The following is a 15,167-nucleotide window of genomic DNA, read 5'->3' on the forward strand; positions in this document are numbered from 1 at the left end:
ATTTCACAGTCCTTATTCGCGGTGTGCCCCGACTTCCCCTGTGGTACATATTATATAGCCCATACCACTCAAGGATCACGTTCATATCCAATGTTGAAATAATTTTTTAAATCAGGCCCGTAGTTCCTAAGATAAACATGTTGAAACAAACAAACTTTTCAGCTTTTTGTAATCTGTATAGATAACTAGCTGCACCCCGCGGTTTCACCCGCGTAAGTCCTTATCCCGTAGGAATAACGGGATAAAAAATTACCCATATGTTATTCCAGTTGTCCAGTTATCTACATACGAAATTTCATTGCAATCGGTTCAGTAGTTTTTGCGTGAAAGAGCAACAAACACACACATCCTTACAAACTTTCGCATTTATAATATAAGTAGGATAATCTCAATATACGTTAGTTACTAACAGCGTGTGTAACGACGCGAGAAATAGGAAAACCCAAGAGTGAAACTAAAACGTAATTAAGCAAGTGAAATTTCAGCGAGTCCAAATCTCGGGATCGCAGAAAATCATTTTGCGAATCCTGAAAAATAATTTCTGAGGAGAGAAATCGTGTGCTTCTAACCTTAATGGATTGTGGCTACAGGATTATATGGAGCTGTTTACACGGAGAGGACTTTTTCGATTTATTTTTTACATATTTTGATTCTTTGTTAGAAACCCCTGTATTTTCTTGACTCGTTCTTTTTTACATTATTGCCACAATATCATACTCGCTGTTGAATAATTTAATTATGTTTTTAAATGGGCTTTTAGTATTTGTTATTCTTAGGAGAAGGTTCTTACGGAAAAAAATATTAAGAAAATCTCTCAGAAATATTGAAAAATGTACATTTAATTTTGCACATTTTAAAAAACACGAGTAACAATGGCCAATGTCATTCACAGTCATAGATAATATCAGAAACCATTGATCCGATTTGAAAAATTATTTCTGTGTTAAATGGCCTAGTTATGGAGGAAGGCCATAGGCTATGTATGTACCACGGGCGAAGCCGGGGCGAACCGCTAGTACTATATAATATTCAAGTAATTAAATAAAAACAACGGTATTATCAGCTCCATATACATGTTAATCACCCAACACTTCACAGTTGAATGAGTCTAGTCATACAACGTCTGTTGTTTTTTAATATCACTATTTACTCTCTGCTATATTACGTGGATGTATTATATATCTAATAATTAACTAACAATCCCTTTTAACCCCTAAATAATGTTTATAACCCCATAATATCCACAGTTGCTAACGACCCCTGGCTCTCTATTATACCTATCTGATTTGACAGCAATTTTCTTCAAAAAGCTAACTAATGAATTCTGCTGGCAGTTCCATGTCCGATCCTGAAATCAGACGATTACTGTCACAAGTTTATACACATTAGACATATATATTACTAGCTGCGCCCCGCGGTTTCACCCGCGTAAGTCAGTATACCGTAGGTATATCGGGATAAAAAGTTGCCTATATGTTATTCCAGTTGTCCAGCTACCTACGTACCAAATTTCATTGCGATCATTTCAGTAGTTTTTGCGTGAAAGAGCAACAAACATGCACATATCCTTACAAACTTTCGCATTTATAATATTAGTAGGATAGGACAGGATGTATATTGGATATCAATTCTGTTTTAATATTCTGCTGGATGAATGTTTCTCAGTTAAGATACAGATGTCGCTTTTAATAACTTATATGATACTCGATTCGCTATCTGATCAAATAAAATGTCGAATCATATCATAATATAATCGTAATATACTACGATAAACGAATATTCAACACAGCCCTACTTTGTTTTTAACATACTAGAATCCCGTCCCGACTCCACCCGAATATCAAGATGCCTGTTTTATCCCAAGGGAGCATTTAATCGGGATAAAAAGTATCCTATCAAGTTAGGTCGTACCACGTTTCAAATTTCATCACAATCCATTCAGGCGTTTCAACGTGATTGACGGACAAACATCCAAACAGACAAACATTAAAAATATTAGCGTGATATAAGATATAACATCAACCGCTCTTGAAATATATAGGCATCCGTTAAAGGGTCCCTCTATTTTTATAATAATAAATGTCTGCTTCAGATACAGAATTGCACTCTCAGTGGACAGAGTGGGTTTAAAACCAATTTGAGCCTCATGAAGTTTAATGTGTTTTCTTAACTTATATCAACTTATAGCTCGCACCGGGGAAGTACCACACCCCCGTAGAAAACCGGCGTGAAATAGTAGCATGCTATTGTGTTTCGTACGGTGAGTGGGGGAGCCGGATGCCTATTTCCTTCTCCTCGCCCTTCCCAGTCCATTCTTTTTTCCTTATCCCTTAATCCATAAAAGCGGGCAGCGCATTCTCAGAGGTCTGAGCCTCTGCAAATGTTCATGGGCGGTAGTGATCGTTTACCGTCAGGCGAACCACCAGCTCAGTTGCCCGCTATGACATAAAAAAAGCTTTTTAAAAGATCACCTTGCCTATAACGGTTGCCAGGAATAAAGACAAGTTGTTATTTAACCGTGTGTTTATTCAAAGGGGGTAATATAATAGACTAGCTGCGCCCCGCGGTTTCCCCCGCGTAAGTCTGTATCCCGTAGGAAAATTGGCATAAAAAGTTGCCTATATGTTATTCCAGTTGTCCAGCTGTCTACGTATCAAATTTCATTGCAATCGGTTATGTAGTTTTTGAGTGAAAGAGCAACAAACGCACACACATCCTTACAAACTTTCGCATTTATAATATTAGTAAGAAAGATAAGATAAGTTTTTCTGTAATTGAAAGTTATAAAAAATAGTTTTGTAGCATTGAAATGCTTTTATGAATGAAACATTTTTAAAGAATAGAAAAAAACATCACGAGCAAGCCGAACTTGCGAATTGATGGGGTGTCCCATGCCCTTGGGTGACCCGAAGGAGTTTCTATAGAAATTTATATAATTAGGTTTAATCAAGCTTATAAACTCATTGATATATAAAACAGTATTATTGACGTAACAATGTGCACAAAACCTTTATAGAATCCAGAGGTCAACAACCATAAAAGGGGCCACTGTTACCTAAAAAAACGTTGGGCATCTGAGAGATAAATTATATTCAATTACGTATATTATTTCAGTTTTATTATGATGGAAAGCTTGTATACAAATTACGTCTATTATTAAACAAGTGGGTGTGTTTTTTAGATAATTTATTTTCATATTATTGCTTTGATTTTAGTTTTTAATTGGACATTTAAATTATACTATTTTCTTGTTGAGTTTTTTAACGTTTTAACGTTGATTTTAAGCGAGTATTATAACATTTGGAAATTTATGACTTTTTAACGTATTTTAAGTAAGTGAAGTCCCGTGTCCGCTAGTGGGGTATGGGGCAGATGATGTACATCTGTTTCACTGATCGGTTTTTCCTTAGGGACAAGTAGGTGATCAGCCTTCTATGTCCTGCCGGACCATGTTTTTTTTTGGGCGTCCTCACCGGGAATTGAACCCAGGACCCTCGGTTCTACGCTCAGGCGTTAACCACTGTACCAAGGAGGCGGTCATTTAATTTTACGTATTTTAAATGCGATTTATTCATTATATTATTAATCCGACGTTTCGAACACTTTACAGCGAGCGTGGTCACGGGGAGACTGAGATGTTATATGTCTTGAAGGTCATACAAAAGTTGTTGTTTTTTGATAGGTAGAGGTAGTTCAGTCGCTCTAAAGTGTTTGAAACGTCGGGCTTATAATATAATGAATAAATCGCGTTTAAAATCCGTTAAAAGGTCTTTAATTTCTAAATGGATATTTAAATTATGTTATCGATTTACGTTGAGTTTTGGTTGTAATGGCCTATAATTATTTAATTTACTTTATTTTTACTTTGTATGTATTAGCGTGCATGTGAGCTGGTGGCTAATCTGATGTTAAGCGATCACCACCACCCATGAACATTCGCAGTGGTAGTGGCTCTGTGAATGCGCTGTCCCCTTTTAAGAGGTAAAGGATAGGGAAAGGAAAGACGACTGGAAAGATGGAATGGACCAGGAAAGGCCTCTTCCTTCCCAGTCAATTGCTTTTCATTCCAAAAGGAAAAGGCTAAGGTTGCTAGGCTAAAGATTAATGTTTGAATTGTAATGTCATTGATAATGTAATTGAATACACTGATAGATAATATGGTGTAATTTTAAATTGAAGAAAAGAGTTACCTATCTAGTTTTCCAGAACTGGATTTGATTTTGTTAAGCGTCATGTTTTTTTAATCCAAAAAAACGGTTATTTCTCTAATAAAAACATCGTTTTTGAATCCTACCCTAATCCTATCCGAAAGTTTGTAAGGAAGTGTGTGTTTGTTGCTCTTCCACGAAAAAACTACTGAACCGATTGCAATGAAACTTTGTACGTAGACAGCTGGACAACTGGAATGATGTCAACAATTTTCAATTGAACATAAAATACATTTGAAACTTTTTTACTTCTATTCTACCAACAGCGACTATCCAACAGCAAAACTTTAATCGTTTCAAACTAGTAATTCGTGATATTAGCGCGTCCTATCAAACGAACTCTTCAACTTAGTAATATATAAATTGTTTGTCCGCGATGGACTCCTAAACTACTCAACCGGTTTTAATCAAATTTGCACACCGTGTGCAGTTTGATCCAACTTAAAAGATAGCATAGTTTATATTATTTCAATTCCGATAAATGCAAACTCGGGCGAAGCCGGGGCGTGCAGCCAGTATTTTTTTTTATGTAATAGCGGGCAACAGAGCTTGTGGGTCGCCTGATGGTAAGCGATCACCACCGCCCATGAACATTCGCAAAGGTAGTTCCTCTACGGATATGCTGCCCGCTTTTATGGGTTAAGGGAAAAGGAAAGGATTAAAGACTGGAAAGAAGGTATGGACTAGGATGGGTGAAAACGGGCCTTCGGCTCCCCCACTCACCGTACGAAACACAGTGGCATGCCACTATTTCACGCCGGTTTTCTGTGGGGGTGTGGTACTTCCGGAGGCCCATATCCTTTTCTTTACCCTTTCCAGTCCTTTCCTTTATTCCTATCGCCAATCCTTTCTTAATCCCTTCCCAAAAAGTCTACAATCCATTTGTAGAGGCGTAAGGTCTGCAAAGGACCTTATGCCTCTACAAATGTTCATGGGCGGTGGTAGCGCTTACCATCAGGCGTCCCACCAGCTCCATTGCCGACTGTTACATAAAAAAAAAACTTGCCCGGTAGATATTAATATGGATTAAATTATTGCAGAGAAATCCTGGCTGCTACACCTTCACTCACCACACATTCGGTGGCTGCGACGCCGACACATCGTCGAGACTTCAAAAGGGAATCTACAAAAGATGATAGGTATGATTAACCTTATATATGTCTCTTTCCTTACTTGCTTTCTTTATGAACTACTACCTGCGCCCCGCGGTTTCAGCCGCGTAAGTCCGTATCCCGTAGGAACATCGGGATAAAAAGTTGCCTATATGTTATTCCAGTTGTCCAGCTGTCTACGTACCAAATTTTTATTGCAATCGGTTCAGTAGTCTTTGCGTGAAAGAGCAACAAACACACACACATCCTTACAAACTTTCGCATTTATAATATTAGTAGGATTGGATAGTAGGATTACACATAATAAGGGTTCATAAATAATTTTCTTCGGGGAGGAGCCGACAAGAAAGGTGCTAATTTAAAATAGTATTTAATTCGATTCGATTCGATTTCGTTTCAATATAAAGTAACAATAGACCCAAAATCTTGCTTTTAAATTCACATAATTATATATAAGTAAACTATATATATATTAGACCGCCTCCTTGGTACAGTTACAGTGGTTAACGCGTGAGCGTAGAACCGAGGGGTCCTGGGTTCGATTCCCGGTGGGGACGCACAAAAAAAAAAATGTCTCGGTCTAGCAAGACACAGAAGGCTGATCACCTACTTGTCCACAAAGAAAATCGATCAGTGAAACAGATGTATATCATCTGCCCCATACCCCACTAGGGGACACGGGACTTCACATAAACTATATATATAACTTCATTTATATTATTGTTTAGACTAATCGATTAATGTATTAGTGAGATTATAATTACCTGGTTATTGTATTAAAAGTGCCTATTTATTTTGCTGTGATATTTTTTAAATGTGGATTAAGCTGATAGTTATATTTTATGTTCCCTACTGATTTTTATGAATTTAAATGTTTATCTAATATACAAAATTCTCGTGTCACAGTTTTCGTTGCCATACTCCTCCGAAACGGCTTGATCGATTTTGATGAAATTTTTTGTGCTATCCGGTATCTATGAGAATCGGCCAACATCTATTTTTCATGCCCCTTAAGGATAAGAGTAAGGCAGAACAGCGTTCAGGGTGTTTCAGGGTGCAGCTAGTATAATAATGAATTTTATTTTTAATGCAGATTGTAGTTTTTAAAATAAATATGAATGTTTTCAATTAAGATTTATTTCGTATATTTTTTACTGTCCGTTAACAAGCCGTGGCAACTTGTAATTAAATCATCACTCGGCTATCTATCTGTATCTTTTATATCTGTAATCATGTAATGGTGTCTGTTTTGTAAGTTGTCCTAAATAAATAAATAAATAACCACCCTCAGGGGGTCGCTGAAGAAGGACAGCAGACGAGAAAGCAAGAGATCAGACACGAGCCCGTTAAAAGACAGCTGCAAAAGGGACCCCAGGAATGAACCGACACGACAAGTGGTAAGTGTCGTAATTGATTTGAAAATACATTAAAATTAAATAATAAGAAGTTCAGAATTTCAAAATGTCATCTATACAGGGAGACAAGTATATATCGTCATAAAAATCAGTCAAGTACCAGTTGGACCCGCGACATTAAAGTTTCCGTACAATTAGGAAAAAGAGCAATCGCAAAAATATGGTCACCCATAGTGTTTCTTATTTGATTTTACGCGAGTATTATGCATTTAGAAGTTAAAGTCTTTTTAACGGATTTGAAACGCGATTTATTCGTTTTACTATTAACCCGACGTTTCGAACGCTTTACAGCGAGCGTGGTCACGGGGAGACAGTCTCGCTGTAAATCGCGTTTGATTTCCGTTAAAACGACTTTAATTTCTATATGGTCACCCATTTATGACCTTGCCAGCGTTTTATTGTTTATTACGGCAATTGAATTAGATTTTCCATGAAAATTTAAATAGAGATATAGAGCCGGTGACACAAACTAAAAGACAGACGGACAAACACGTACGGAACGCTAAAAATCGTCAAAAGTAGTACACCATATAATTAGTTGGTAAACTGCTTGTAATGTATGCAACGTTATAAATTATCGTATTGAAAATTTTTCACATTCATGAAGTATATTATAGCCTGTATATTATTAACTTAATCCATTAAATCTCATCATTCTTACTGAAGATACTAACCAAATGACATTCGTTCAGAAACTTAAAGGTTACCCACAATTTTCTAGTACATTGCATCGTTTGATGATGAAGGGGAACAAGCCTTCCGTCGGGTCGGCCCCGAGGGTCTGGTGAACCTCGAGAAGGTGTACCGGACGCAGGCTGTGATGGACCACATAGCGAGCTTCCACCAGCACAGGCATGCTCTGGCAAGGACCAGCACGCCGGTGTTCGGTGATTATTTAAGGTGATTTATTTTGATTGTCATCATCATTAATATAGCCGTAATTTAAGGCATGTTCTTCTCCATAATCGTGTTGGTCATGGTTATGATTATGGTCATGATTGTGGTCACGACCATGATTAATAAGATCACGTAGCTAACTTGTTATTCATCATCAAAGCATTTAAAATCGTAATAGTAATCATCATAGTCACAGTCACTCTCAATTCAAGGTCATGGTCACGGCCATCGACATGGTCGTTGTCATAGTTAGAATCCCTATTATCTATATAGTTATCGAAATTATTATAGTCTTTGGAGCAGTGATGGTGCGGTTTATGTACGTATAAATTAATAAATGTTGTAAAATCTTATAATTATTGATGTAGTGGCCTTTAATCCATCCGTGATCACGCTTCAGCAATCGAATATCTTCTACACCTTTGCTTCCATGTGCCTTGCACCACGCCATCTATAGAATTGTTGATCAAACATCTCAAGCAATATGAAACATTACCAGATACGAATGAAAGAAAAAAGTAGTTATTGTGGGAGTCGAGCACGCTTCGGCACGAATTGGGCCAGCTCGCACCGGGGAAGTACCACACCCACACAGAAAACCGGCGTGAAATAGTGGCATGCCACTGTGTTTCGTACGGTGAGTGGGGGAGCCGGAGGCCTGTTTCCTTTTCCTCACCCGTTCTAGTCCATTCCTTCTTTCTAGTCGTTAAACCTTTCCTTTTCCCTTACCCCATAAAAGCGGGCAGCGCATTCACAGAGGTACTACCTTTGCGAATGTTTATGGGCGGTGGTGATCGCTTACCATCAGGCGAACCACCAGCTCAGCTGCCCGCTATGACATAAAAAAAAAGTCGCCACAGTTGATAATAAATTAAATGCAATGAAACTAAAAATTAACATATACCTTCTACATGCAGAACAGTGATCTCCACCTGCGAGCAGCCCGTCTTCTCTCCCCCCACACACAAAGGAGCCACATTCGAAAACGAAGCGTTGTATGAACTAGAGGGTGGTGGGTATAGCCCCGTGCAGCCACTGCCTCACGACCACGCGGTCACTATGTTCCCCCTCGCGCCGCAGAACGGGGATCGAGTGGATAGACATGTCCTGCAGGTATATATATGGACTAGCTGCACCCAGCAAACGCTGTCCTTACTCTTATCATTTAGGGGTATGAAAAATAGATGTTGGCCGATTCTCACATAAAACTAAATAATAATATAATAACAATAAATATAAAACCGTAAGTTGCCTATATGTTATTCCCGTTGTCCAGCTCTACGTACCAAATTTCATTGCAATCGACTCCTTAGTTTTTTTGTGAAACAGCAACAAACACACACACATCCTTACAAACTATCGCATTTATAATATTAGTAGGATTTCGATGCTCTATGACTACAACTAAATTAAAAATTCATATCAATACTTATTTATTTCTTTATTTATTTATCCTTTATTGCACTTATTTAACATTAAAGAAAAAGAAAAGACAAATAAAGCTTACATCTAAGTACAATGGGCGGTCTTATCGCTTAGACCGATTTCTTCCAGACAACCTCGGGTACAATAGAAGACTATACATATAATAATAATATGACTAGATATATAATAATAATATTGATAGTAAAATTATACACACATGTGTGTTTGTATATATATTATATATATATACACACACATATAAACATATTTATATATACATACTTAATATCATAGATAATGCACCACGGCACGGCGTGTATAGTGGGTGAGGCGGAGTGGGGTGGGGGTTTCGTGCATCTCCGGCTGGAGCGCGCATGCGCGCTGCTCGCCTGGTGTCGCACCGCGCACAGGCCGCATGCGCACTGCGGTGAGTCTATATTAACTAGCTTTTCGATCGCGGCTTCGCTCGTTGAATCGAGGCAGTCCCATATGAATGATGATGAATGATAGTTTATGTAGTAAATAATATTCTATGTCACTCTCTAGCTGTCTATTGCAATGTAATAAAATCTATACTAATAATGAAAACCTGAAGAGTTTGTTTGTTTGAACGCGCTTATCTCAGGAACTACTGATGCGAATTTAAAAAAATATTGAATAGCCCATTTATTGAGAAGAGCTAGGTCATAACATGATATATGATAAAAAAATAATGCTGCATTGCTATTTTTGAAGAAAGACAAGCATACAAAATTACACATTTATAATATACTAGCTGCGCCCCGCGCTTTCACCCGCGTAAGTCCGTATCCCGTAGGAATATCGGGATAAAAGTTGCCTATATGTTATTTCCAGTTGTCCAGCTATATACTTACCAAATTCCATTGTGATCGGTTAAGTAGTTTTTGCGTGAAAGAGCAACAAACACACACATCCTTACTAACTTTCGCATTTATAATATTAGTCGGATAAGGATTTATTTAATACTAGCTTACCGGCATCGCCACAGCTTATGACACCCCCTTTTTATTTAAATTTTTTTAATAAATATCATTACTTCCAACGATATCTCACATACGATCATCTTCCAGGCGAAACCCCATCAGAAAGTGTCCAGCAGCCAGAAGTAAGTTTATCATACAACCCAGAGGAAGTCATACCATTGAAGTATTCTGGTAATCTGGTGCATGAGACAGAAGCAGGAGTGGTTGGTGAGGAGGGGTGAGTAAGAGAAATTAAGTTAAGAAAACCTTTGAATATTCATGGACATTTTAAGAAACAGTGTATCAACTAATAATATTCATACGAAAGTTACTAGTCTATATATCTCTTCTACACACTGAAATCGCTGAACCGATATAGATGAAATATAGGTGAAGGTACAGTGAAGTACTTTGAGACCCGAGAAAGGATGTAGGATAGTTTTTATCCCGGGAATTCCACGCGCATCTGTAGCGTAGTATTCTATAGAGGGGCGAAACTGAAGAAAGATTTAGGCCTAATTACAGACTTGCTTCACCCCGCACTTTCTTTGCGGAAAGAATATCGGGATAAAAAGTTGCCTATATGTTATTCCAGTTGTCCAGCTATCTATGTACCAAATATAATTGCAACCGGTTCAGTAGTTTTTGCGTGAAAGAGCAACAAACACACACACATCCTTACAAACTTTCGCATTTACAATATTAGTAGGATGCCTTATTTCTTAAATTAACAAATAAATATTTAACCTACTAATCTGCTTCTATTTGAAGATATATGATTTTGACTACTTACTGTGATGTTATGAGCTAATTATCTTTCTTTCTTTCTTTATCTTATTTTGCAAATCTATCTGTTACTATAATAATAATAATAATAGGTACCTATATTTTTCTACATGTTTACTTGATGTAGGGTTTGTTTTGCGATTCCTTTTTTCATAACTGGATTTGTCAGAATTCATCCAAAAAATAGAATGATAAATATACGTATTATGATATTTATTATCATTCATTAATTATTAATGATAAAATCAACTATATTGTTAAACTATCTCGAATATAGATGTGTATGTAAGAAATTATTTAATCCTGGCAATCCGAATCAGGATAATAAGAGAAACTCATGAAATAATTGTATTCACCGATCCTAGTCATAATCGAGACTAAACGAGTCGGTTACATACAAACAGGTTAATCATAAGAATGTAATGGCATGTTAAACATAGACATAATGCACTTTCATAATTTGTCATACTTGCAAAAAATATAATACGTTTCTTTCAGCTTCATCGACCTCCAGTGCGTGAAGGACATGCGTCTGGGCGGTAAGCTGTTAGAGCCTAAGGACATAGCGGAGCTGGTGGCTTGCGCTAAGAGGCATGGCCTTGAAACCTGTAGCCAAAGGGCCCATGTCATATCCTTGGTGTATGGGAAGACCTTGAGTGATAACAGGATTGTCCATTTTTTGTTGCCTCCATACTCTTATAGGTGAGTTATTGTGTGTGTGTGTGTGTGTATGTGTGTGTGTGTATGTATGTGTACGTGTGTGTGTGTATGGTTGTGTGTATAACTGTGATCTTCATTATAAAAACGACGTCGCAAAAACGGAGTCCCCAATTCAATTGCAAAAAAATTCTGTCGAATTGTGAACCATTTTTTTTTAATTCAAATTCAAATTCAAATTCAAATTCAAATTGCATTTATTTGCAAGACTTTAAAGGTTGATAAACAATTGAAACTAGTAAAACTACTGATTATTTTTCAGAGTATGGGCTGTCGGTTTGCATTCTGTGATCAAAGCTTTAATAAGCCAGACAAAGCTGGCTGACAGAAGTTTAGCCTGGCTGAAGAATAAATACACAGCTCTGTACTATGAGGACGGGTGTTGCTGCGAGCCACTGGTGTCTGACGCTATCCGGGTGAGGGGTTTACTTACCATTGTAGGAAATTTTCAATGCAATTACATAACCGCATTTAAATATCAAAATATAAAGAAACAGGCTCAGTGGTGAGAACCTCGGACTTCAAAATCGATAAGTCGGGGTTCGATACCGGGCGAGCGTGCAGGAAATAAAGATGATGATGATTTTTCAATTTATCTGCAAATGGGGATAACATCACCACTGCTTAAAATGATGAAGGAAGACATCGTGAGGAAACCGGCATGTCCAAGAATCAAAAAGTTCAACGTAATGTGACATCTGCCAACCCGCACTTGACCAGCGTGGTGAATTTTGGCCTGAACCCTCATAGGAGGCATATGTCCCAGCTGTGGGATCATATATGGGCTGATGATGATGATGATTCAAATATCCGCATTTCCAATACTTTTTTTTATGTCATAGCAGGCAACTGAGCTGGTGGTTCACCTGATGGTAAGTGATCACTACCACATGGACATTCGCAGGTAGTGCCGCTGCGAATGCGCTGCTCGCTTTTAAGGGGTTAAGGGAAAAATAGACGACTGGAAAGAGGGAATGGACTAGGAAGGTTCAGGATAAGGAAACGGGCCTCCGACTCCCCCACTCACCATACGAAACACAGCAGCATGCTACTATTTCACGCTTTTCTGTGGGGTTGTGGTAGATCCTCTGTACGACCTGACCCAATTCGTGTCGAAGCATGCTCGACTCTCACATTAAAAGATACTTTCAAATGAGAAATTTTGAAAGAATAGAAAAAAAAATTAAATTATAAAGCATTTCAATGCTATAAAACTAAAAATTAGATACTTTCAATTATCCAGATATTCGGTGGCCGAGAATCCATATACGGCAGTTCCTGTCACTCCACTCCAATCAAATATGCGGAGACCGAGTCCAGTAAAAGTGGTGTGAAATTCAAGAAAAACCGGTCCACTTCAGAGCTGAAGGGTTCTCCAAGAAGTTATAGCACTTCTGGGACTAGAAGTGAGGAAGAGACCTATACTTCGCCTAGACATAGGTAATATTTTAGTTATTTACCTATAGACCGACCACCTCCTTGGTACAGTGGTTAACGCTTGAGCGTAGAACCGAGGGGTCCTGGGTTCAATTCCCGGTGGGGACGACAATAAAAAAATAAAAAAAAATGTCTCGGTCTGGCAGGACACAGAAGGCTGATCACCTACTTGTCCATAAAGAAAATCGATCAGTGAAACAGATGTACATCATCTGCCCCATACCCCACTAGGGGGCACGGGACTTCACTTTTTACCTATAGACTAGTGTGATCACGAGATACTGATGTAAGCATTTGTAACTTTTATTCATCCAGACGTAGTTTAAAAAAAGATAATTATTTTCTCCCTTCCTAATCCATTCCTTCTTTCCAATCATCTATCCTTCCTTATCCCTTGTCCTTTAAAAGCGGGTAGCGCATTCTTAGAGGCAATACCCCTGCATTTTTTTATGGGTGATGATGATCTCTTATCATTAGGCGAACCACCAGCTCAGTTGCCCGCTGTTACATAAAAAAAAAACATGGAAAATAGGGAATTGATTCATTATTTCCTTATCACACTCAGTAGTTGAGTCACTACTAATATAATTATACTATATATTCTAATAATTTTGAAATTTTTAATATTCCTTTCAATAAACAAATTATTACATATACTATAAGACTATAAGACTTACCACTAGCATTTGCTCGCCGTTTCGCACACGATAAATTCGCAGTAGTTTAATAGATGTTATTATACATATAAACCTTCCTCTATAGGAGTACTCCTATAAAACTCCCATTAAAATCAGATGGAAAGTTTTACGGTGAAATATATTTATTTCTCTAAAGATTACAATTAAATCACTTACAGAGAAATACAATTTTTTACATCATTTTTACTCGCTTAGCGTTATAAGTACGGTTAACAAAAGAAAACAAACTAAAATAACAATAAATTGATTTAATTGTTTTAAAGATTTAAGCATACGTAAGGACATAGGGATAGGGACAGAGAAAGCGACTTTGTTTTATACTATGTAGTGATTATCAATTATTCCCCCAGCTCTTACTCAGCAGCATCCAGCCATCACACATCATGTGGGCCGCGCCACAGCAGCCTCACAGCCACCAGCATTACTTCCAACTCGCCTAACAGGAGTAGGTGAGATATCTTTGTGCCTGTACTATACCCCACATATAAATTTATCTATATATATAACTTACATATTTTGTATTTATTAGTTAGATCTAGTTACGTTGTGTTGTTATCTGTGGTAAACTAAAAAAATAGGTGCATTTTTTTTAATTTAAATACTTACGAAAAAGTACCTAAGTAGTTATGTGACAGGTATATAACTGTATTTTAACCGACTTTCAATAACAAAAGGAGGTTCTATGTTCTTCTGTATATCTTTTGTATGTATTGATCATAATTTCGGCAATTGTGAATTCCGGATGTGTTCTCATTACCACCAAGTCAAGATACGAAGCTGGAAACTCAGGGAAATCGAGGGAAAACCATGTAATTCACAGTGAAGTTAAATCTTAGAAGTACAATTTCTCATTTACCAGTTTCCGATTAAGCTTATATTTCTTTTCGTATGTTGCGTATGTCGGCTTCGAATAGATGAGTGGTTGGCCTTTAAAAACTTCTGAAAACTTGTAGTGAAACTTCTTTAGAATCGTTGTGATTTCAAAGCTGATGCAATGGAAAAAACGACAGGTAAGAGACACAAATACAAAAATGTGTAGAATGAAACCGGAAAAGAATGAGACAGAAATATACATACTATTTTATATTTTGTATATATTCATCTCATTCTTTTGTCGATTTACTGAAGTTTCACTTCTATCGTGTGTGAATCGCACACACACTTTTTTTTTATTATTTTTTACTTTTGAGGTTTGAAGACGATTCAAGTGTTGTTAAAAAATAATGATTATATGTACGCTGAAAGACAAATCGCTCCTTGATCGAAAAGTTTCCAAATTATCCCTTCTTCAGACTTCACGTGAAAATAGTTCGTCATTTCTTGATGAAATTTGATACAGAGATATATTTATTATAATCTGGATTAGCACATAGACTACTTTATACCCGGGTACTGCGCGAGTAATGCCGCGTGTTACAGCTGGTTAATAAAATATCCGAAGAATTTGGAACGTGCTCCTTTTTTTAAAGTTGGTGAAGTTAAAATTTTG

At 37.3% G+C, this 15,167-nt stretch overlaps 1 protein-coding gene across 1 annotated transcript in view; it reads left to right on the forward strand.

The window, feature by feature from the left end:
* Positions 1–15,167, forward strand: part of LOC119839021 (1-phosphatidylinositol 4,5-bisphosphate phosphodiesterase epsilon-1-like) — a 135,143-nt gene that overhangs the window by 77,626 nt on the left and 42,350 nt on the right. The window contains exons 7-16 of the mRNA XM_038365190.1: positions 5,249–5,347; positions 6,612–6,717; positions 7,457–7,635; positions 8,550–8,745; positions 9,352–9,484; positions 10,149–10,278; positions 11,325–11,528; positions 11,806–11,959; positions 12,787–12,983; positions 14,029–14,127. Of these exons, the coding sequence (XP_038221118.1) occupies positions 5,249–5,347; positions 6,612–6,717; positions 7,457–7,635; positions 8,550–8,745; positions 9,352–9,484; positions 10,149–10,278; positions 11,325–11,528; positions 11,806–11,959; positions 12,787–12,983; positions 14,029–14,127 (1,497 nt within the window). The remainder of the gene's footprint in view (positions 1–5,248; positions 5,348–6,611; positions 6,718–7,456; positions 7,636–8,549; positions 8,746–9,351; positions 9,485–10,148; positions 10,279–11,324; positions 11,529–11,805; positions 11,960–12,786; positions 12,984–14,028; positions 14,128–15,167) is intronic.

The sequence above is a fragment of the Zerene cesonia genome, unplaced genomic scaffold, assembly GCF_012273895.1.
Source record: "Zerene cesonia ecotype Mississippi unplaced genomic scaffold, Zerene_cesonia_1.1 Zces_u007, whole genome shotgun sequence".
NCBI classification, from domain to species: domain Eukaryota; kingdom Metazoa; phylum Arthropoda; class Insecta; order Lepidoptera; family Pieridae; genus Zerene; species Zerene cesonia.